Raw genomic sequence first — 25,429 nt, 5'->3', positions numbered from 1 at the left:
GATATATTATGGAAGGGGATGCAAACTTTGGAGGTAGCTGGACATTTAGAGCACTGCCTACTTGGGCCCAGACAAGATTTACTGGAGTTTGGTAGTGTCTGGAGTAAAAAGGTAAAGGGACCCCTGACCGTTAGGTCCAGTCGCAAACAACTCTGGGGATGTGGTGCTCATCTCACTTTATTGGCCGAGGGAGCCGGTGTACAGCTTCAGGGTCATGTGGCCAGCATGACTAAGCTGCTTCTGGCAAACCAGAGCAGCGAGTTTACCTTCCTGCTGGAGCAGTACCTATCTGTCTACTTGGACTTTGACGTTCTTTTGAACTGCTAGGTGGGCAGGAGCAGGGACCTAGCAACGGGAGCTCACCCCGTCGTTGGGATTTGAACTGCCGACTTTCTGATCAGCAAGCCCTAGGCTCTGTGGTTTAACCCACAGCGCCACCTGTGTCCCTAGTGTCTGGAGTAGCAACAAGGAAAACCTGAAGCATGCTCAGGTCCATTCTACTCTCTGAAGAATGCACACAAGGTAGCAAAAAAAATTGTGCGAAAGATTTGAAAGAAACTGCCTGCATGTACTTCCTCCTCCCAACTTAAGCTGTTACAAAAGAGGAACACTCCATCAATCATGATTCTAACACTTTCTCATAGTAGGTACATAAGGACTAGAAATGGGTACTGGAGAAACAGCTCAGCTGTTTCCTAGGATATCAGTTAGAAGAGGCTTTAACTTATAAGGGGGAAGGACTAATATGAACTACTAGGAAGCTTCTGCCATTACATGAGAAAAAAGCTGGTGCAGTTTTGAAATCAGTGGTTAAAATTAGAACAGTTTTGAAATGTTCAGTCTATCTTAATTCAAAATTGCATCCAAGTGTATCAAACTTAAGAGAGAGAGAGAACCGTGCTCCTTAATATCAAGTAAAGCTAAAGGTAAAGGGACCCCTGACCATTAGGTCCAGTCATGGATGACTCTGGAGTTGCGGTGCTCATCTCACTTTACTGGCTGAGGGAGCCGGCGTTTGTCCATAGACAGCTTCCGGGTCATGTGGCCAGCATGACTAAGCCACTTCTGGTGAACCAGAGCAGTGCACGGAAATGCTGTTTATCTTCCCGCCGGAGCGGTACCTATTTATCTACTTGCACTTTGACGTGCTTTTGAACTGCTAGGTTGGCAGAAGCAGGGACCGAGCAACGGGAGCTCACCCCGTCGTGGGGATTCGAACCACCGACCTTCTGATCGGCAAGCTCTAGGCTCTGTGGTTTAACCCACAGCGCCACCCGCGTCCTTAATATCAAGTACTATCATGCAAAATTTGGTTACAATGTCTTAAAAGGTTGATTCTAAAAGAGACAAAGCAAAAAAGAGCAATTGGCCGAACGTAGAGAGGGCTTGGAGACACCCACTCCAGAGAGGCAACCTATCCCATGTTTCTTCGTGGGCACCTCCACATGGCTTCTACTGAAGGCATGAGATAATACTGTTTAAATATGCCCGGTCTCTGTGGCAAACACACAGACATTGCTTCAAGCAGAGCTGCTGTGCCAGTCCATACAGTTGCCAGGAAAAGTGAAGGCTGGGCACACGTACTGCTTCCACCACTATCTCCCCAAGACAGTTAAGGCCTCCTTGCCAAGAACCCGCAAAAATCTTAATGGGGAAAATTTATTGATTACCTGAAGATATGTTGTAAATATCTTAAAACATTAGCAGGACTGACATAAACTCGTGCAGTAAGAATTAATTAAATGAGAACATAAGGGGAAAATAGTAAACAGCTTTGAATTGGATATGCAGTAATAAAAAGATTACAAACTACCGTAAGTAACCGCAGAAAGTAGGGGAAGGAAGTCGAAAGAAATGCAGACTAATTTTGTTGAGATTTTGTGGTTTTTTCTTGTTTTGTTAAAATATTTGTAAGATGTGAAAATAAAAAATAAAATAAAAAAGAACCCACAAAAATAAAAAACCATTCTTAGTTTCATAGCAGCTACAATGAGAGCCATGATAAAGTGATCATAAAAACAGAAAAGAAAAGAAAAGGCAAGACTAACAACATGCACCCTGCACTTCCTGTTGCTGTTTGAAAACTGACATTTGCAGATAGGCAGAATCACTCTGTTCTCACATCTCTGAGTGACAGTATTAGAAATGGTTTGTACCCAAATGGCTGCCTTCAACTGGAAGGAAAGAGAAAGTGATGAACAAACGGCACTGTGTGCCCAACCACATTGGATGAAACAAAGGCTATTCCTGCTTCCTGACAAAGGCATCCCCATTCTTCCCATTATAATAAATGACAAAAAGGGAATTGCACATAAAATTGCTTTATAAACTACTCCTTTTTACAATTCCAAAGCATCAGCAGTGTGGCAGTAAGGGAGGCTCACTCTTCTTTTTACAAGCTCCTGGTTAATTTAAATATTTCCCTCCGTTACTGGTTCTATTTTTTAATTTACTGTGTTTTATTTAGTAATTTTAGTATTTTAACTATTCTGATATTTAATACTGTTTTAAATTATAAACTGTCTTAAAGTTCAAATTCAGTTTCCAAGTGTGGCTTATAAGTTAAGAAAACAATAAACCACAAGCAAGTGTCCATAATGCTCTACTGCAAATGAGGGCAAAAAAAGCTACCAAGCCAAATTCTCCAACACTGCATTTGTACTAAGAAGGCAGCTGACGGGGAAAAGTTGGTATTGATGGAGTCTAAAATCTAATAAAGACAGCATAGTCAAGTTCACATCTGCTGATCTGCAAGCAAATCCAGGGTACATTAAGTCCACTGCTGTAATGTAAAATTAATTCTAATTGATGGAAGCTGTTATGTGTTCATTGCAGAATGCCAAACCACCAGGACAACAGGCAGCCAAGGTGATAAAAGCTCTAGGGGAAGGGAATTGGGGAGATGTGGGGGAGGGCAGTGACAAGCACTTCACAGGTTACAATTAATCCAGCCTCAGCTTTTGGGCACTTGAAACCTCAGCAGGGGATTCCAGGAGGAGAAACGATGCATGAAAGTGAGAGACACAAGATGATTCATTGCACACACCCTCTAGAACAGAAACAGCAAAGTGATACAGAACAGAGGACCAATTCCACACTTCTTTATGGCCCTCCACCCATTTTGTGCATTTACAACATACTATTTTAAATTTTAAATTTAAACCAGAAGCAGCACAGGAACATTACAGTATTTCTCTTGGCTTCCAGCGCTGTTCAGATAAAATCCAAGCACACATTACCATGAAGTACTTCAAGGGAAAGGCCCCAAGGAACTTGGTTAACAAAGCATTTTGAAGGAAAAATTGCTTGCATCCCGACCTTGTCTCTACTACTCTAGCAGATGAGTTTCAAGAGGTGTCCAAAGCACAGTCTAGTCCTGCTGTGTTAGATGAGCTTGTAAGGCTTGAGGGCATGGAAAAGGTGTTTGGTTTGGTCTGGGTAACCACCAGTGCTCTTGACCTTTGAACGTCAGAGCTGAAAAACTAGCAAAGAGGGGACAGCCAGCTGAGCCAGAGAGGTGATTAATGCAAGAGGCGGTGGTCCCTTCCTGCTTAAAAGAGGCAAGAAAATCTTTTAAAAATATTTAAAAAAAAAACCACTCCTTAAGAAATCCTTCCTGGATTCAGAAAATCTAAGTAATTACCAGCCAGCTGCTAATCTCCCCTGCTTGGGCAAGGTCCTTGGGCAAGTGTGGTTGTAAGCTAGATTCAGGCTCTCTTGGATGAAACTGTTTTTTTAGATCCATTTTTGTCGTGGTTTCGACCCAGTTTGGGCATGGAAGCTGCCTTGGTCACCCTGTATGATGATCTCTGTTGGGAGAGAGGCAGGGTGTGTATTTGCCCTTGTTAATTCTCCTTGATCTCTCAGCAGCTTTCAATACCATTGGCCATGCTTTTCTTCTGGAATGGCTGTCTGAGTTAGGGTGGACAGCACTACTTTGTGGTAGTTCCGGTCATTTTCAGATGATAGAACTTGAGGAATATTGTTTAGCCCCATGTGCCTTCAATGTGGGGTCTCACAGGATACAGTAGTATCTCCCATGCTGTTTATATCTATCTATGAGTGGAATAATCATCAGCAGTTTTTTGAGTATGCTATCAGCAAAAATGCTGGTGACACTTCTTTACATGTGCAGGTGTGTCAGTGGATGTGCTAGATTGATGTTTTGCCTTCGTTATGGAATGCATGAGAGCCAATAAACTGAAGCCTAATTCACAAATGACTGAGACACTGTTAGTGGGTGGTTTCCTATACCAGATGGTGCAGATGTGGACTACTGTGGATGGCATTACACTCCTTCTGAAGGAGAAGGTATGTAGCTTAGGAATACCTCTGAATCCATTATTGTCACTAAGGCTCAAGTGGCCTCAGTAACAGAGTGCCTTCCATAAGCTTTGCCTGGTAGCTCAGCTGATCCCCTATAGCAGGCTTCCTCAACCTCGGCCCTCCAGATGTTTTGAGACTACAATTCCCATCATCCCTGACCACTGGTCCTGCTAGCTAGGGATCATGGGAGTTGTAGGCCAAAAACATCTGGAGGGCCGAGGCTGAGGAAGCCTGCCCTATAGGAACAGAGACAGTCTAAAAGTCTATGCTCTGGTATTGTCTAGGTGGACTGCTGCAATGCGCTATACATAGTGCAACTTTGAAGAAGTTTCAGAAATTTCTGCAGGTGCAGAATTCAGCAGCCAGATTGTGGATTGGGGCAGGACGGTCTGAGCATATAACACTAATTCTAAGATAACTGCACTGGCTATCAATTAGTTTCTAGGCTAAATTCAAAGTGCTGGTTTTGACGGAAAACAACTTATGCAGCTCAGGACCCCAATACTTCAAGGGCTGCTTCTCCCCACGTGAACAGTACCGGACCCAGCAATCATAATCTTAGCCCCTTGAGCACCACCTTGAGGTTATTAGGACTATTGCCCTAGCCACTACCTGGGCATCTGGACAGAAGCACCTCCTCCATGATCCCTTTAACAAGGCACCCCTTCTCTTGGAGCAGCAAGCAGAGACTTGTAACCTGCCCTCCAACCATGAAAGGTAAAGACCATTAGGTCCAGTCGCGGACGACTCTGGGGTTGCGCGCTCATCTCGCTTTACTGGCTGAGGGAGCCGGCGTACAGCTTCCAGGTCATGTGGCCAGCATGACAAAGCCAATTCTGGCGAACCAGAGCAGCGCACGGAAACGCCGTTTACCTTCCTATTTATCTACTTGCACTTTGAGGTCCTTTCGAACTGCTAGGTTGGCAGGAGCTGGGACTGAGCAATGGGAGCTCACCCCGTCGCGGGCATTTAAACTGTCAACATTCTGGTCGGCAAGCCCTAGGCTCTGTGGTTTAGACCACAGCGCCACCCGCTTAAAACTGCCCACAGCTGTGACATCTGTGATGAGGTATGCTAAACCCTCCGAAAGTGCCTATTACTCCAAGGGGGAAATTCCTACCCAGCCCTGAATACAGCAACTAACTTAGTCCACAGCAAGGTCAAAAACATACACAAATTGACAAATATAGAGAGCAGAATACAAAGGGAGGGTGGGCAGAAGATCCAATTACAATCTGTGTGCCAAGGCCTGGGCAGGCCTGTTTAAATACCGGAAGAGTGGACCTGAGTGAAGCCTGCAGCTCTGTCAGTTCCGCCCCTCCAGGAATGCCCACCCCTAAGCCTGCCTTCCATTGGCCACTTTGGCAGGCAGGCTACATTCAAACCTCCTGCCATGTGCGAACCTTTCTGGCACCCCAATAGCCAGGATCGTCTGGCAGAGGCAGCCACATTGGGATGCATTGGGAGAGGTGTCACCGGCCGCAATGCCGCCACACCTCAAGAGAGGTAAGCGGATTTCCAGTATTGTGTGAGTCTGCAGCAGCAAACAAAGCTAAAAAGCCTTGTGGCACCTTAAAGACTAATAAATTTCACTGTAGCATAATGTTTCATGGACTGCAGTCCACTTCAGGGAAATATCAGGAGGCTCTGGCCTTATTTCTCTCCAAGCCCAAATTAAGGCTCATGTGAACATTGGCAGTTGAAATTTGGGTGGGTGTAATTCTCATAATTGCATGAAAAAAGATAGGCAACTAAATACTGTACCGGTAATGCAAGGTAATCAGAAAGGCCGTGTAACTGGAACACCCCAGAATTAGTGGTTTGTGTCAGCAGAGGGCGCCACCTCAGGATAATAACCTCTAAATTTTAATTGTGCAAACAAGCCTTAAGTATGCCTAAGGCTAGGATTAGCCTTACAAAGGTCTATAACAACATGTGCATAGCTATTAGCCAACTAGCATGCTGCAAGCCAGTCAAATCCAACCACCAAATTGATTTTCACAAGGACATTGCATGGAAAAAATGTTTGTTCCTACAGGCAGAGGGGGGCAGCCAGCTTTTTCTCCTCAGGAAGGGACTGCACATTATAACTGTTATACTATTTTTATATTTTTTATTTATTTATACCCCATCTTTCTCCCTGACAGGGACTCAAGGCGACTTACAGATAAAAGGACAGCTAAAAACATGGGAGGGAAAAATGATTTACACTCACTCACTCACAGCACCAGCCCCCTCATTAACAGCAGTCCATCTCGAAAAGCCTGCAAGCTGAAAGACAGCAAGGAGGGAGCCCGTCTAACTTCTCTAGGGTGGGAGTTTCAAAGTCTGAGAGCAAACAGTGAGAAGGCTCTCTCCTGTGTCCCCACCAAGTGTGGCTGTGAGGGTGACGGGGCCGATAGAAGGGCCTCACCCAAAGATTTCAAAGTCTGAGAATGCTCATATGAGGGAATACAGTCTTTCCGATAGCTTGGATCTATAAAGGATCATACCCAGCACTTTGAATTGTGCCTGGAAACAAACCACTTCATTGGGACCATTTAAAAATATTTATTGACTGCATGGACACAGTGAAGTTACTAGCAAAACCAAGCAGGTGCTAAATGTTAGAAAAGAAGGAGGGCAGTCCTTGGACACCTCATCAGTATATGATTTTAATTTTTTGTAGAACTGTGTGGTGCTGTTAACACCAAAGTTGCAGGTCTGATCCCTGTAAGGGAGAGCTGCATATTCCTGCATTGCAGGGGGTTGGACTAGATGACCCTCAGGGTCACATCCAACTCTATGATTCTATTCTATTCTTTTTTTAAATATATACATAACTGGGATGGCACAGACCAGTTTTTTATATAGGAGGAAATGATACTGGATGGAAATAAGCTGATTTGTCTATCCCTACCCACACAAGCTACTGAGTCTGTCTCTATCTGCACCTTCTCGCTCTTCCGCTTTACAAGTTTGTGGGCCTCCAGTTATTTTTTTTCATAGCTTCCTCTTTGTAGAATCACTTCCTCCCTGCTTAGCAGCATTTAAACATTTCAAAACATATTTAAACATCTTATAGAAACTGGGAAGAGAAAAAATAAGAGGAAATAATCAGTATTTTTTTTTCTTTTTTAAAAAACGTATTTGCGCGAAGCCATGCAAAAACGAACAAGACTCCATGAGAAACTGTGTGCTAAACTTATGCCACATTCATATGTTATTTTTAAAATCATTCATCAATTTATGCACTCAGTTAATCACCCTCGCCAAGAGGTAAGAGATTTCTGTGTACCTCAGAAGCTGGCATTGCTCCGATTACACACTGACTCAAAGAAAATTCACGCCATTTATGGTTCTACCATATGATCTGTTATTCTGGGACAGCATGTCAACAATTGTGTGAACCAACCTGTATCATGTACAGCTGGGCAATCCTATATTCATCCACACTCATTGGAAGTGGAATCCGATACTCTTTTATAAGCATCTTGAAATCCAAGCAGCCCTTTGGTCTGGTCAGAAATGCAAGCCAGAGGTGCTTCCTGGAGGCTGCTTAAATAACAGTAAGCTCATGCATCGATGCCCCCTGAAATGAAAACAGAAAGAGAGGTGCATTTAATTTTGTGAATGAAGTTCTTTTTTAAAACCTGTCATTAATCAAAGGGTAAGTACTTCCTGAATTACACTTTGGAATGCAGCCCAAAACAACAGATTTATTTCCTAATAAATCACAGGGCTAGAACCATTACACAGCACTGACAGAGATCTGAGATAAATTCCAAATTACGTGTTTCCCAAAGTAGGGAGACACACACACACACACACACACACACAAAAGAGAGAGAGAGAGAGAGAGAGAGAGACCTCATCAGTCACAATGCAGGAAAGTAAATTTGTTTTGCAGGGGGCGGAGAGAAGAGCACAGTGAGAGCCAGTGTGGTGTAAAAGGTTAGAACAGGGATAGCCTGTTCAGTGCTTCTTAGACACTGACTCCCATCAGGCCCAGTCAACATAAGCAATGGATTGGGATGCTGGGAGATGTAGTTCAGCAGCATTTGGAAGACACAATATTGGCTACTCACAGGTTAAGATGTTGGACTAGGTCTTGGTAGATCCACCCACCCATGAAGCTTACTGGTCCCTCGCTCTCAGCCTAATAACCCAATTCATAATGTTGTTGAGAAGTCAATAGAGGGAAGGAAACCACCACACACCTTTTAAAGGGGACTCTATGTATTTAGAAGCTGGCACTGTTCTCGGCAGGCCAATCCATAAATTGTGTGCGTGAAAAAAATCAAATTCTCAAATTTTTAGCTTTCCTCTGCAAGTTTCTAGTCCTTGCGGATATGAATTAAAACCTCAAAACACATAGAAGCTGCTGGTGAGGAGAAGAACCAAGCAGTACTTTTATTCATAGTTCCTTCTTCCTCCCCTTGGACAGCTGAAGCAGAAGCATGCAAATGTGTATAATCTAGATTAGTTTTGTTTGGGTTCACTCTCTTTCAGGACATCATATACAGAGACCCATACACAACCTGAAAGAGTTAGAGGAATGTGGCCATCAGTACTAAGCAACTCCTGAGTGCTTTCTTCTGTCCAACACTCATCTAAAAAGGAATGGAGTTAGGAGTAACCTGGAGGGAAGTTAGTAGCAGGCAACACCAGGAATCCTTGGAATCTTTTTGAGAGACTCAGTAATGGTGGTCATGCTTTTCCGATAAAGTAACTCACCCACCAACATCAGTCTTTCCCTGCAATGGACACCTGTAGATTAATGATGAAATTTTGCAGTGTACATCCCCAGTTCATGAGGGGTGAGGAAGGGACCCAATAGGTTTGGTTAGTATTCCACTTGAAACATATGTAGGAATGTAAGAAGGCATTGATTTCCTTTCTGCCCCATGTTTATCACATGCACAGCACTGTTTCTATTCTACTGCAGTGCATCTTCCAACAAAACAGCATTGTTTGCTTCACATAATGTCGCATAATTGTCTGCTGTGGCATAATGCTATGTACTGTTAATTAATTGCATCATTCTGCACCATTCATGTCAGTGTAAATGGGGGGGGATCGTCAATTACATATTGTTAAGTTTAGTTTGAGGACTGAAAACAACAGCAGCAAATGCTGATTATATTTAATTTTAAAAGGGTCTCACAATGGTAGAAAGTTTGAAAACCACTGCCTTAGACCAGCTTTCCCAGAGCCATGGTTGGTCACTGCAGAGGTGCCTTGGTGCACCACCCAAACAATGATCAATGATCAACTGCCTCACTGAACTTCACAGGCTTAGCTGCAAAGGGTTTTCTTGTGCATCTCCTCTTGGTAGATGGTGTGAAAAGGCTTTTTTTAAAAATTAAATCCCTAAAAGCTTTTATCAAAGTGTTATGCTCAATAATGACACCCGCTCTCTTAAGGAGGTCACCTGTTTGAGGAATGAAGGGTAAGCCGAGGTGTCCAAAGCAACAGCTTCAGCTTTTGGGAAGTCACAAATTGAATCAAATTCCACACATGTCTGGTTTCATATTACACTGAAACATCTACAATCCACCTGACTATTCATTATCAACAACAATTCTTTATTGCATTCCAAGGACCCACAATATGATATTCAGTGCATATAAAATACATTAAAAGCACACAAACTACTAGGACAGATCATAAGACTATGCTTGTTTCTGACTTTTGTCTAATACAAATTGATCCTGACCACCTCAGACAGAAACTTGGCAACGGCCAAAATCACAACTTGAGTCTTATTGTCTAGTAGAAACTTGGCATAGAATTGGGCAGATTTAGCTGGTAGATTTTCCATTAGTGGATTAATCAAATGTTGCTGGGCATGCTTATATAATCTGCAAGACAGGAGAATGTGCTTCGTGCATCCTGGTTAATAGAAAAGAAAAGTGGGGGAAGGAACCCATCCTCTCAAACATTTGTGGTATGATAAGTTACAGGATTTCAGCAAGAAGCTATAGGGCATGCACTGATGGAAAATGAAACCGTGCGTCCAACCCCAAACCTTTGCAAACAATGTTGAAAGAAGGATTGTGAGAACAAATAATCATGAACAACAATGAAAAGGATTGTTAGGCTGCTACATGTACATAATGTAACTATATAAACAAAAGTCTCAGTATATTCCTGTGCTTTCGTCCTATGCCACTTGCTCTGTTCCCAAGTATAGTTCCCTCATAACTTTCCATGTCACAGGAGCAGCCATGAAATAAGCAAAGATCAGATTGTTACACACCAGCCTTCACGGTTAATCGTATTAGCCTCAGAAGGCTACAATCCCACTCAAAGTGACAAGTCAGTAATGGAGCGCATCATCTTGGGAGAAAAGTGTCCGTCTCTCCTCCCCCCCCCCCCGTTCCCTACCCCCCATTTGTTTCAGCACCTTTGCCAAGTGCTAAGTACTTGCAGCTCACAGAAGAAACCAGCACTTTGCTGACAGCTCACAGAAGACTTTCGGTACTTCATAGGAGCAGTTCTTTAGGGCCTTGATTCTGAGCAAGAAGTCAGAGGAAATTACCCAGTTAAAGTACCCGGAAGATCTCCTCCTTCCTTCTTCTCTACTGGTTATTGACTGATAGATATAGATATAGATAGATAGATAGATAGATAGATAGATAGATAGATAGATAGCACCTCCTTCCTTACTGACCTTCCTGGGCATTACTTGCTGCAGAGAGGACTCTCATGGTAGCTCCACCACTCTCAGAATTGGCTGCCCAGGAAAGGGGCAAACAGTTCACACGAAAGATAAACCAATACATCCCGCTGCCAAATCCACCAAAAGTATTTATGGCATGAAAACTGCAAGGGGGGAAGTCACTATGTGGTCACTCCCACACTTAAAAAAACACAAAAAAGAAAACAAGGTCAAGTGGAAAATGGCCCCCAACAGTTACCAGTGTATGGTGTACATAGGGAAGTGTGGCCATTTTTGAGATGAGAGCATAAAGCAAAGCAAAACTTTTTTTTCCACCTCAGTTTTTCATATTTGAAGAGCTGAGGGCTAAGGTTTTACAATTTTGTTTGTTTGTTTGTTTGTTTGTTTACAGGGCATGTTTCTGGTCCCCAGAAAAGCTCTCAAACTGACTCGCAGAAAAAAATGAAAGCCAGCTAAAACACAGTAAAAGCCAACAACAGAAAAAAAATAACAAGATAATCAGTAAGGAACTTCTTCCAGTATTATAAACACTCAAAGGGTTGGAGTATGTATTATCGTTGCTCCATGGATGCCGCCCAAACCAACTCTGTGGCCTGGTAATAGTTGCAAATAATCAGGTGTGCTGTCTCCACCGTGGGGTATCAAAACTGAACAGTAGTGTGTGGGGAGTAGCCTACTTGACCAATGTCACTGCTGGACAGAGTTTGCTTGCCAGGGGGATGCCATTTTTAGTGGCATTCCCGTGGCAACCTTAACACTGATTTCAAGTCTTTTTCATTAAAGTAGTAATAAAACAAGCCTATCTTGTCTCCCTCAGAAGCTCTAAATAAATTAGCTGTCTGGCGCTGCATGATAAACAACTCTTCCCCTCTTGTTTTCAAGACCTTGTTTCGTGCCTTTTTACTGCTTTTAAATTGCTGTTATACCTACCATCAGAAATACCAGAGGAAATTTCCCTGGTGTGACTGACCCGTGAGGAAAGCAGTTCTCTCAAAGCAACTCATCCCCCACTTCCTTCCCCTGACAAACTGACCCACAGAATTTCTCTGACTAAACCTCCAGGAATAGAATAGAATAGTCCACAGACCATATCAAAACAATAAAAAACTACAACCACCACAAAAATATGCATACAATTAAGCAATAAAAATCCTAAACATAACAGGAAAAATACAGGTCAGAATATGTTTATAACCTTGCACGCTGACCCACATAATTTATTTGACAGGCTAATCCACCAAGAGAACATTCCAGAACAGGGTAAGGATAATCTCATTAAGATGTTCTTAATTAATATTCTCAAACATGCCAATAATATTTGTATGCAAAATGGGCATGAATCAAATTCCTCATACATCATGGGCCCACAAGCCCAAACGGGGGGGAAATAGTTTACACCCCTTAGGAAATCAGTTTATTTCTGAAGATTTGGTCTCATTCTACTTTGGAAGCAATTCAAACATGTTTCTTTTGGAGTAAGGGGTGCATTTGGACTTTTAAAGGGCATTAAAAAAAAGTGGAGGGAAGAACAATAGGCCATCAACTTAAAAGCAATAAAAACCACAGGAACCATGGGACTGAGGAAGGAAAAATATCACATTTATAATGAAGTGACACAGGTAATTTTTCAGACAGACATAGTGAACCAAAGAGCTAAATTGTGCTTCAGAATGAAAACAGGCATTAAACCCCCTACCATTTAGGGTCTCTATAAACGGGGCCCCTTTAGGGCTGTAAAAGAAAGGTTGCGGGAAGCTTGGAATGAAACCCTATAATTAGAGAATAAGAAGTTAACGATCGTAGAAAGCACTAACAAAGTCTTAAATGTAAGACCAAAAGGCCAAGCTGAGAGTGGGGAGTGCTGAAGGGGGGAAATAAAAGCTCTCTATATAATTCTCTCACCTGTGTAATTCAAAGGTCAGGCTAATATTAGAAGGGTTTTTTCCAGAATGTTTAAGGTGCACGCCGATAGGGTGCGCTGCTCAACTCACAATCACAGACAACAGCAGAACATCAGGCTTGTGAAATCTACTTTGTTTTTTCATTAGGATCCTGAGACCCACCAGCCAAGGGCACGTGCAACGAAGGCCCAGGAGGCAGAGTCTGTTGCCCTCCTGGGTTAACTGGGTGTACAAATAAGCACAAATTTACAACTGAGTTGCAGCAGGCCAGGTATTCCAACTTCCTAACTTAGAAAAAAAAATGTGTTGCTGTTAAACAATTGGGATTCAGAAACCCTTGCTGATGTACTGCAAATCATCAAGATCTACCTTCTGCCCACCACATCAGGTTGGCCTAGGTTTTTTTTTGTAGTGTTTTTAAAAACTTAATCTCCTGTGCAACTACAAGACCGAGACAAAAGAACCACATGTACTCACCTCCATCACATCACTTTCAAAACTCCAATGCAGGCAAAACATGGTTGTTTTCAGCCTGACCATGGTCTTATTTGGCTGTTGGGTCTTAACTTCACACATCTTCTCTATCTCTGTCCCAATTCCCTTTCTGCTTTCTAGGTTTAGACAAACCACAGCTTGCAATCCCATCTCAATCAGCAAACTACAGTTTGCACTCATCCTCCAAACCACAACTTCCAATTGAAACACACAAGGTGAAGAGGGGAACACACAAGCTCAAGGTCAGTCAAACCATGGCTTGCCATTACTCATGAACTAGTGCAACAGCTTTTATTGTACCCATTTTCAATAGCAAATAAAGGCTAAGCTTTTGACTTAGAGGGGAAAAACCCTGCAATGAGCACAACTCGTGAAAGCAGGAGAAGTGCGATTCTGTATTAGCTTTGGTAGAGAGAGTGCTTAAAAAAAATGAAAAGAAATTTGCACCAAAACAGGCCGTGGATTGCAGCAATCTACAGCAATTCAATTCAATTAACTTCTCCTCATACTGATCATAAGGCTTTATCAATGTTTCTCAAACTTGCGTCCCCAGGTGTTGTTGTACTACAATTCCCATCATCTCTAGCTAGTAGGACCAGTGGTCAGGGATGATGGGAGTTGTAGTCCAACAACAGCTGGGGACCCAAGTTTGAAATCCCTTCAGAGATAGTACCATTCAATCTACCCTCTTCAGGCATTCAAGCATTACACAATTAGAGCTGCATGATGCGGCAGGGGGCTCTGCTCCCAGGCTCTACTGTGTTCCTGTCACCTGGCCCAAAGGCTCCACACTTTGGAGGGTGTGGTTCTAAAGCCCTACATGTGTGGATTCCCCAGACTATTTAGAATCTCTAATGTAGACGCTGTCACAGACCAAAACCATACAGAGCGTCTTTGCAAAAGACTTCAAGGTGAAAACTATGTATACCCTGGAATGAGCTGTTTGTAGCTGCTTCCTCACCACAACTTACCCAAGCTCAGGAGTTGCTTTTCCACAATCAGCTGGTAACAGAATTAAGACAGTGGTTGCATATCACACTTAATATAATACTATATTCCCCATAGAAATTCAGGAGTGTCCGCCTTCATTTTGCAATCACTATCTTAAAAGATAAAATTAATGAGAAATTGCTCTGGCTGCAAGAAACTAAAACTAAAATCCCTGCCACCAACAACTCTCACAGGGAGCAGGAACCAACAAATTAAAGGCCAATTCATGAATGCCACAATCAGAAAAGTGAATAGGAAGCCACTAACTAAAGATGCATAACCCCTCTAAAAGTAATGGGCAGAGGGAAGCTACTCTCATTAAAAGGATTGTCATGGAGACATAGGGTCTTGTAAGTAAATTTCCTTTACTCTGAGTAAATGCAGTAGTGTTTCTTATGAGGGCAGACATTTTTATGGGGAACCTAATGCTACATTAAGTGAAATAACCCTTTAAATTATCAGTGCAGCTGACCTGTGGAAAAACAATACCTCAGCGGCATCAAAGGGCCTTAAGTGTGTTAACCACATTAGTGTTCATAACTCATGAAATCATTGATTTCTCTCAAAATAGCATCACACAAATGATTAAGACGAAATAAAAGCTGGAAACAACAGTACTCAGCAATAAACCCTAAGTAATATACATTGATAGGAAAGCTGCCAATGGGACAACTAGGACTTCCAAATACTTCCATTACTGCCAAATTAGTAATTTATAGTTTTTGGCTATGCCCAGTGTTCAATTACGTGAGTCAGCACAATCGGGCACCAACAGAAGTCTGACACAAAAGACCATATGAATGTCACCCTTGTAGACAGAGACACTTCACTTAAAGTGGCCAGAGATTAAACCTGATTCAAGGCAGGCCTGCACAACTTGTTATCTACCAAGTCAAATGCAGCCCATCAGTGACCAGTTGCAATCTGCCAAGATTTTGACAACCTCTCTGATTCTGCAATCTCAAGCACACAGCAAAATCATAACATTCACGAACCCTTTTGCTGAGCTGCTCTGCACAACAGGTCAACTGCATTTGATCACACAAGATGTACAGACTGGCCTTATATATTCAATATAGTACACATATGTATATAACGCTGTGCTGTCCATAGAAATAGCTGGATTTGTCATTTTTTGTTTCTGTCCATTTTGGCTTCTCTATGTAGCTCTTTTTTCCAGCCTTAAGTTCAATTTACCCTATTTCTGCATCAATTTACAATTTCCCCCTTGATGTTGGCACAAATATTTGTTTGCATTTTCATTCACATCTACCCTAATATATGCAATGTTGCCTAATATACATATTTTAGCAAACAACTTTCCTTGACATAATGTAGTTTTGTACATTTTCACTAATATATGCCTTTTTTAAGCACACAGTCGCAGTACAAAATTTGGAGATGTGCAAATCTCAAAGGATTGCTGTGTTATGGTTCACTTGTTGATTTGGGCAGAGTGAATTACACAGGTTTGCATTAAAATGTTAACTGAATTAATTTATCCTCAATTCCTAGTTCTATTTTAACACCTTCTTCATATATTTTAGCATGCATGACAATAGCTTTATTCAGGCAATAAACCATTTGATGGTTTATTGTTCCAGGAATGAGCTGCAGCAAGCTTTACATGTCAACACCCTCTCCTGCTCTCTCCTCCTCTGGTGTGGCCAGGAAAAGTTCAGAACCATTTTTTTTTTCTAGTTTAGAATAACAGCAGTTAAGCATTGCGCCTGAACCTGGATAAACCGTGGTTAGTTTTAACTACAGTTAAATTGAATAGAAGATTTCACTTCCCATTTCTGTCAACTAAAGTTAAGCGTTGTGTTGCAGCACTAAGTGCTGGTTAATCTTAGCTATTATGCCTTGAAGTAAGTCAGCTTCATAAACTATGGTGAAACAGGCTTGATCTCTTCCTCATGGAGGCATCAGAGGAAAAGTTGGGAGACAGCACAAGCCTGAGGTCTGTGCACATAACATTAAATCATTGTTTCTCATTATGTTCTAACTGGGCATAGAGCTTCCACATCTGAATGCTATGAGTCACCAAGTCCCTGGTTCATTTCTCACCTCTGCCATGAATTCATACAGTAGATAAAATGAGGCCCTTGGCAGTGGCGTACCGAGGGGGGGAGGCCGATGGGGGCGGAGCGCCCCGGGTGCCAGCCTGGGGGGAGGGTGACACTTGGCGCCACACCACTCATTCCCAAGCCGCCGCCCAGCACCCCTTCCATCTAGCTCAGCATCATTACTAGTAGCAGCTTTGCTCCTCCTACCTGGGGAATTAACTTGGTACCTTTTGAATGCAAATATGTGCTCAATATGGCTCTCCTCCTTCTCACAGGGATGCACTGTAAACTTAGACAAGCCGTTCTCTCCCAACTTCAGTCCCCATTCTGCAACACAGAAGAATGCCTCCCTTCCAATATTGTTCTAAGGACTGCTGACTGTATGTGAAATCCTTTAAATAATCAAATTAATATTGAATATTTTTATTATGAAAGCTCATCAATTGTAACAGACAGAAGAGTCAAAATTCAAAGGAGCAAGTTGATGAATCACAAGGCTTATAACCACTTTTTCAAACTTAGCAAACAGATTCTAGTACAGGAGAAGAGAAAGTACAGGAAGAGAGGATTAAGCATTTCACAGTCTCTCTGTTTCCATTACATGCACACCAAGAGTGCAACTATCAGCACTATTGGAAGAGATGGTGTAATAATTAATAGAGAAAAAACCATACATTATGAAGGTTTCCTAGACAAGGCAATAAAAGCAACTTCCCATTTAGGCAGGGGTTACGTTCCGAGGCATCACACATTTAAGTGAAATTGCATATATTGCAAACACCATCGAAAAAGCCTGCAAAAAGTCTCTAAATATCTGGAAACTCTTGAAAACCCCTTTTAAAAACCAGCAGCACTTACCAGACTCCCTCCAAACTTCCTTGCGCAAACTCCAACTTTCAACAGGCCTCAAAGGTTCCTGGGATTGCACTTGCAATGGCTTGTGGGATTTCTAGGTGCTGTTTTCACACCATTTTTGCTGTTTCTGTGCTCTTTGGGGGGCTGTTTTTGCCCCTTTGAGTGCCACTTCCAGGTCTGCAGTGATGTGTGTGTGGTCACGTGTGATTTGAACATGCATTAATATGTTGTTGCCTGTATATGGTGCTGTTGGGACATCAGAGTAGTTTGGATACCCAAGAGTTCATCAAGAAGAAGAACGGAAAGCCACAAACAGCTGTCTGCTTTTCAAAGATTGGAAGATGGTGAATGTTTAGGGCTGGGTGATATATCAATATATCACCCAAAACTGGTTTGATGTGCATATCGTGATATCGGTTTCATAATTTTTGACCTGGCACTACATTGTGAATCATGTGTGTTAGGGCTGGGCAGGGGTGCCAACCTGAATTTTTAGTGCTGCCCTGATATAATCTTTTTGGGTGCCCTTGGTGGCATTGTTGGTCCTATATTATCCTAACATGAGGCTCTGGAGGTGGTGAGAGGTGTGTCTGTGTTGGCAATGGGGGATAAATTCAATTCAGTTCACATTTAAAGGCAAACTTCCTAAATTTGCACTTTCCGGAACAATGTACATGAACCAAAGGGCGGTTGTCTTTCAAAATCCTTTGAACTCTGCCATGCAGTTCTCCAGTCAAATCATGTGTACAGAAATGAATGCACACACACATATGAGAGAGAGAGTGAGCAAGTATACACACTGCACTGCACTGGAAAATGGTGTGTTTCATTGTCAGCCCTGCTATGAAGTTAGAATGGAACAGCCTGGGGGGCTGATGCTTGAAAAACAGTTGGAGGCTGGAGATGTTACATTTGCATTGTGTTGCATTACTGCAAACTCACTCTGTAGTAAAAACAAAAACAAAAACCCTTGTTTGGCTCAAAAGAAGTGATGAAATGTATTACAGATGCAGTACTGGTATGTGGCCCCTGATCTCTGAATCTGCTCTCGAAAATGCACAGATGTTTATCTGAGTTGCAAGGAATTTTAGAGAAAGCCAGCAAAGTGCAAGGCAAGGCGAGGACATGTTCAGCTGAGCCATTAAGGTACAGAAGGGAACAACATCATTTGACTTGGCCCCGATGCTTTGCACTGTTTCACGGCAATCTGTGTAAATCCAACGTCACCATCCAGGAACATTTTCTCCATCCAATTAGTACCCCCTGCATACAGAATTAGGAAATTGCAGGGAGGAATATTAACAAAAGAAAACACCAAAAAACCACACGAAGATACCAAAAACTACAAAGTGCAATTGGTTAGACACAAGAATCACTGCATCAAGAGCACACTAAAAGAAGCAAATGCATTTATGGGTCTTAATCTTTTTTGTGCTGTTAGATGAAGTCTGACGTCACCTTCTGAATTTAAGAGCTCATTAGGAGGCAGACATCAATTACAGCAGAAGGATAGACACGGGCCATATGCCATACAGCCATGCTGTAGTTATTAAATCTCGCTACAGGTCACAGGGCAGTCAAATACCTACTTGCAGCAGCAGAGAAGAAGAAACACAGTCATAAAAACCAGTTTTTAATTGAAACCCACGAATAGGAGCTCTTATTTCTTCCACCAACATTAATGGAAAAAGAATATTGAATTTCGGCCTTTTCTGCCATATTAAATGTGGCAGCCCCACACACTCCCCTTGTAATGTTCCCAGCTCCACATTGGTATTTTAAAACTTTAATGGCAGCAAACGTTGCAGCTAAATAGCCACTAGAAAATTAACATAGAGAGTTATTCCGTGCCTGAGAAAAGAAATGAAACAAAAACTGAGTGACGGGTATTCCAAGCCTGCTTTATATAAGCGACACAGTCACGAATCAGGTTGGTGAGCAGTGAGGAAAATCAAGTAAGATTTAATCTCCACACAGAATAGCTGCTTTAAAGAAGTCCACGCATTTCCCCACAACTGGAATGGAATACACTAGTAGCATAGCCAATGCAAACCTTTTTGCTGCCTGTGAAGTAGTCAGTTGACGTTTAATGACAAACCCACCCAATCTGCACTTTTGGAAACAGTATGCAAGCCATCCTTTAAACTGTTCACTTCTCTGAGTTCTCCAGTCAAGTAATGTTTAGAAAAAATCACACATTCCGCAGCTTCCTGCTGAAATTGTGCAACTTTTCATATGGCAAATGTGCTTCTGGGGTTGTTGGCGCTTTTTTGTCCTGCTTTTGTTTCGTTACAGCACTCCAGGCGGCAGTAATGCAGTAACACTGGGGAAGCATCTCAGAACAACTAATAAAGCAGAATGATGTGTGGTCCATTATAAATCCAATACTAACACACTATTATTGGGTCAGGGGCATGTTGCAGAATACACCATGTTTTGTTTTGGTTTTTTTTTTTAAAAAAACACACAGTCTGGAGGGTCTCAGAATCTGTTCACATGCCCTAATTCTTTCCCTTCGAACTTCCCTGTCTCCACCTTCCTCTTCTCTTTTCTCTCCATCATTCTCTTTCTCTATCGTACTCCTGACCCACGCCCTTCTGAAACATGAGGCTAAAAATACCTGGTTAAATATATACATGAACAACCCTGAAAAAGAAGGAAGGTAGGGAGAGCTGAAAATAGTCCACAACAAAGAAGCAGGGAAGGAATCTGCTGGAAATAGACACTGCAAAAACTCAAAAGGACATATTTGAAGAGGGTGTGTTGGCAGCTATGGGATGGTGAGCCCAGCAATCAAATCATTGCCAAAATTACTGTTATACAATAATTGATCCTTGGAAGATTAGATTTTTCATGTGCCAGCTGTGGAGAAATTGAAAGATATATGAATTTCTCAGAAATGCCAATTTATAACTGAGGCTTCGGTGTTATGAGTTTGGCCTTTGGGAGACTTTTAAACAAATTAATTGTTCCTGAAATAATAGGAAAGGTTCTGTCTAGGGGTTTCCTCCACAAACCCCATTATTACATCCATTGTTTCTCCCCTATCACCACCATCCACACACCTGCCAAAGGTATCTTTGGGGAGGCAGCACTATCCAAAACAATATGCAAACCAAAACACACTCATCCTTTGAAATTCGTCCTTCTCTGAATTTTGCAATGCAGTTCACCAACCAAGCAAATAACTGCAGAAATGCATATACTGGGGGTAAAGTCTGCATAGAAATCCACATATTTGTGAAAAATGTATACTTTAATGCATTATATCTGGGTAAGCTATCAGTCTGAACGCCACCAAAATACTGAACACCCTCCATGGTCCACCTGTTCTGTGTCCATCGTGGGCATTTGAAAAGGCCTGTCAAGCTATCACTTGACACTTCCCAGTCTTTGAAAAGAAGAGAGATGTTTGTGGCTCTCTACTCTTCTTCTTCTTCACTAACATCGTTCTCTTTTTATATGAACTCTTGTTGTCCAAACTATTCTGATGTCCCAAAAACACCACATAGAGAAACTTGTGCTATATATGGCTTTGTTTAGGAAACCTAGGCAAGAAGATCAAACCTATCCATTCTTAAAGAAATCAGCCCTGAGTGCTCACTAGAAGGACAGATCCTGAAGTTGAGGCTCCAGTACTTTGGCCACCTCATGAGAAGAGAAGACTCCCTAGAAAAGACCCTGATGTTGGGAAAGATGGAGGGCACAAGGAGAAGGGGACGACAGAGGATGAGATGGTTGGACAGTGTTCTCGAAGCTACTAACATGAGTTTGGCCAAACTGCGAGAGGCAGTGAAGGATAGGCGTGCCTGGCGTGCTCTGGTCCATGGGGTCACGAAGAGTCGGACACGACTGAACGACTGAACAACAACAAGGAAACCTTCATAATGTAATGATTTTTCTCGGGGGGGGGGGACCCGTTTAGCAACCTAGGAACCATAGCCTACCATGAGCAAACCTTGGCTATAGCTCATGAATACTGTGGAGAAAGCTTAACCGCAGATCTTGGTTCAGACAACACACTTAGCTTGGCTTGTTAAAGCAACGTTTGGCTTAGCATGTAAAGTAAAGAGGACACTGATTGACACTGCTGCATTCCATAGACATGGAAATGTTGCTGTGTTGTTACTCCCAAACAAACACATCTAAAAACTTCAGTTTGGTGGCAAAATTTATCTTGTTCAGTTTATCTTTTAGCCAAGAAAGCCAAATGAAGCAATATCACTCTGCTAAAAACATGTCTTGTAACAGTGCAAATGGTGTACAATTTAAAAAAAGAAAGAACATACCATAACGTATGTTTTCCCTTCTGTCTCTATATATAATAGGGAAAGGATATTTTGGCTGTCTTTTCTCTTGGAGATGCAAGACAGAAAAGCATTATTATTGCAGCCAATAATAGCCTTTTAATTGTCAACAGGTGCAAAGTAACTACTTATTATACCTATTATTTCCCTTTGTCTGAGGTTGCTCTGAAAAAGCACTAAGAAGAAAAATGGATGTGCACGTAACACAGATAGGAGAATTCTGTAGACTCCGAGGCTGATCAAAGTTTTCAGGAAAAGACCAGAGTTTTAAGGGATCAATTCTCATCCTTATGTGGTCACCTTGAGGAAGTTCTTACTCACCCAGGAAAGCATCTGTTTACAAGCGTGTAATAACTTTTGAATCTTCTCTGGGTAAAGCTTTCTGTCAACAGTATCACCTGAAGGAATTTGTATGAATTAGAATCTTCAGAAATACGCTTCTGGAGGTTTATAGCAGGAGTAGTCAATGTGGTGCCCCCCAGCCAGCATGGCTAATGGTCAGGGGTGCTGGGATTTGCAAAACATCAGGATGACACTGAGTTGGCTAACCCTGATTTAGAGGATGGTATTTGTTTGTTTGCTTGTTTGTTTGTTTAATTTGCTTTGCCCAGCACCCTTCAAGACTGATTTCTCAGCTAGGCAAAATAAATGTGGGGAAGAGAACGCTCCAATTATTAAATCACTGAGGGTAATGAATGCTCACATAATTTAATTGGTGTTTCAATGCAAGGGCCCAATTTCGCTGCAGTGGTCTAAATGTTTAATATCTGTGTCTTCATGCCTGACATTAACAGATTAGCAACACCACATCCATGAATAAAAGCATTCAAAAATGATCGAGTGAAAACGAAAAGAAGCATCTCGTAGCAACTGAGACCAGATTTCCAAATCAGTTTCCAATACAGTTTCAGATCCTGCAGATTCCTCATTTCCTTTTCAACGGTGTGTTCAACTTCTCTCTCTCTCTCTCTCTCTCTCTCTCTCTCTCTCTCTCTCCCCCCCCCCCTTTTCTTTGTTTTGTAAACCATGATTTGGTCTCACTACTGCTGCAAATCACTATCTACCCCAGCACTGACATTAAATCCAGACTCTAATAGCTTCTAAATAATTTATAGGCTTCCAGAATATGTTCAGGCTGTGAAGCAAAGCAAGAGGCACTGTGAGGACTGAGCCAACATGGCGTTTTGCTTCTGGTTGGTGTACAAAACAAGGCACATTCATCTGAAAACATAGATGCAAAGAAGTCAAAGCATGCATCTGTAAGGGTGTGTCTGCTTGTCTTCTGCCATGCTCGAAACAGCACTTCCCTCCCCCCCCCCAAAAAAAAAACCCCTGCATTTTTTATTTAAGTCTCAGACAGTTTCACTGTTGCCCTATCAGGCATGCAAATGGCTAAGGAACCAGCATGGCTCCAGGGCGAGACTGGACGTGACTAGAGACACAGAGCACGAGCATCTAGGAACATCTAGTTTTGCCTGAAACTGGTGCATCTAAGCTAAGCTGAAAAATGGAAGAGGTTATGAAGAACCAGTACAGATACACAGTGCACCCTCTCCTCCCCATTAGGGTGAGCTCATCCTTCTTTCTTTCATTCACTGAAGATGCTCATATTAGCTTTTAAACCTCTAAACCATTTGGGACCAGATTATCTAAAGCGCTGCCTCCTCCCATACAAGCCTGCTCAAGCTTTAAGTTCAGCATCTGTGACCCTGCTCTCTGGTCCATCAGTGAGAGCCGCCAGATGAGAGAGAACAAGGCACAGGGCCTTTACTGTGGTGGCTCCACATCTCTGGAATAATGTCCCCAGGCAAGTACATATGGCATCCTCTTTGCAGGCTTTTATGAAGACTTTTTTATTTCAACCTGCATTTGGTTAATTTTAGTGTACTGTGCTTTTTAATGAGTTTTTATCTGCTGTTTGTCATTTGTTATTTAATTATGCCTGTATTTTTTAATATAGTTTGGGGGGTTGTGGCTTGATTATTTGCGGAAGGAAGGATGAACAAGGATAGGCTTATAAATTAGTACAGAGGTAAAAAGAAATAAATAAAACCACACGCAATGAGAACATTGATCTGGACGCAGCCTTGGGAAAACCTCCTCTTCCAAAGGCCTCTCTCCATTAATCACTGGATAACAAACCAAGAGGACTTAGCAGGTAATAGAAATTCTGCAGGCTCTCTGCCAAACCAAAAATCCTTTAAAACGTGCCCAGATGAAGAAAGGTGGTACATCCAAAACCATCCTCAGAGGTTTGAAAAGGTCTCAACTAGTTTCGTTTCCCATTAATGATGAGCGCAGGGGAGGGGATTAATCAAAAACGGCTGGCCGGCTGCTGGCTGTGAGGGACTTTCGTTCATTTATCTCGAAACGATCTCTATGCCTAGCAGGGTACTGTTGACAGCTGTGGCAATGACTTGAGCACACAACTGCAGTCTGGTTCTTCCCCCAGCCTAGCCACGGCTGGTGACTGATGCAAAACAGCCTTGTCTCAACAAAAAGTATTTCCCCATCTGACTTTCCAGACAGACTATCAACAACAGCATAGACTGAAAAGCAGGCAGAAAGTCAGCCTTTAACTAAACAAAAGAGAAAGTATTGTGTTTAGAATAAAGTTTGCTTATTCCTAAGGGAAGACATGTCAGCTCTGATTTACCTGTACGTGTTCTAGAGAAGAGAATCATGTCCTGCAGTCGGAATATTCTGAATAGTAAAAACTGATCCAAGAAAGGGGGGGGCAACACCCCACCTCACCCTACTAAGGATGATGGGACCTAGGTATCCATGTGTGATGGTGGTGAAAGGGACAAAGGAGATACAGACTGCCGGGATTTTTCCCCCCCTTACTGGCTGGGACTGATGGAAATTATACTGTAGTTCAGAACATCACCAGGTGTGCAAAGCTTGGTCAAGACACTATGACCACATTTGCACCTCATATTGAAAGCACTATTATACCACTAACAGTCAGAGTAGTTTAACAGTCAATCCCTCTTCCTAGGAAATTCTGGGAACTATAGCTCAGTGAGCAGAATAGGGGGTCTCCTAGCAACTCTCAGCACCCTTAACAAACTACACTGCCCAGGATGCTTTGGGAGAGTGCTATAAATGTATAGTGCAGATGCAGTCTATGATTTATATAGGCTAGAGGTGTTTTAGATTGCTGGAATGAATCTCTGCCCATAGTGTGTATATTCATCCTACTGACAAACAGGCGCTGTAGGTTTATACTTTCTTTCAAAAAACCTGCAAAATTTGTTTAACCAAAGGTGATGGATATGTGCAGAAGTGGGAAGCGACATCTCTCTTACTCCCAAACCATTCTCAAGTCTCTTCAAAAGTATCATCTGTCTTCCCAGTGGAATATAAATTTGCAGAAAGCTCTTTGAAAGCTGGAAATTCACTTTATACAGCAGCAAGCAGTTTTTTTTCAAAGCACATCTAGGTAGCTGCCTTGACTTTACCATTTGCCCTAATAGTTGGATTATTCACAAGTGTTTTAAAAAATGCAGGTGCTTTATCAAAGTGAGCCATCAAAGAGCCCCCAAAACACTGGTGCTGAGCAATGCTGCTGGAAGAAGCTAATGGCCACGGAAGGATCCACTTCCCCAGTACAGGAAGGCTGGAGACTGGGAGAGAGCTCAGCTTGAAGGTCTGGGAAGGGCTGAGTCGCAGCAGAATGAAGCAGGCCAACCCAACAGATTAATTTTACCCACATGACTAATAATTGACTACAAAAAAGCTGAGTTGTGTTAAAAAGCAGGAACTGTCTGTGATGCATCACTGAGCTGCCTACACCTTCAAAAAAAACTGTTTTTTACACAC

The 25,429-nt window shown here is 42.3% G+C and overlaps 1 protein-coding gene across 11 annotated transcripts in view; it reads right to left on the bottom strand.

Moving 5' to 3' along the window:
- PITPNM2 (phosphatidylinositol transfer protein membrane associated 2) overlaps nucleotides 1–25,429 on the bottom strand; it is a 181,442-nt gene that overhangs the window by 94,999 nt on the left and 61,014 nt on the right. For all 11 annotated transcript variants that reach the window (XM_033136271.1, XM_033136279.1, XM_033136275.1 and 8 more), the window contains exon 2: nucleotides 7,721–7,897. In XM_033136271.1, coding sequence (XP_032992162.1) covers nucleotides 7,721–7,798 — 78 coding nt within the window. In that variant the 5' untranslated portion in view covers nucleotides 7,799–7,897. The remainder of the gene's footprint in view (nucleotides 1–7,720; nucleotides 7,898–25,429) is intronic.

This window comes from Lacerta agilis, chromosome 17 (assembly GCF_009819535.1).
Source record: "Lacerta agilis isolate rLacAgi1 chromosome 17, rLacAgi1.pri, whole genome shotgun sequence".
Lineage (NCBI taxonomy): Eukaryota > Metazoa > Chordata > Lepidosauria > Squamata > Lacertidae > Lacerta > Lacerta agilis.
Note: the sequence above shows the minus strand (reverse complement) of the source record. Positions and strands in the feature narration are given on the sequence as shown.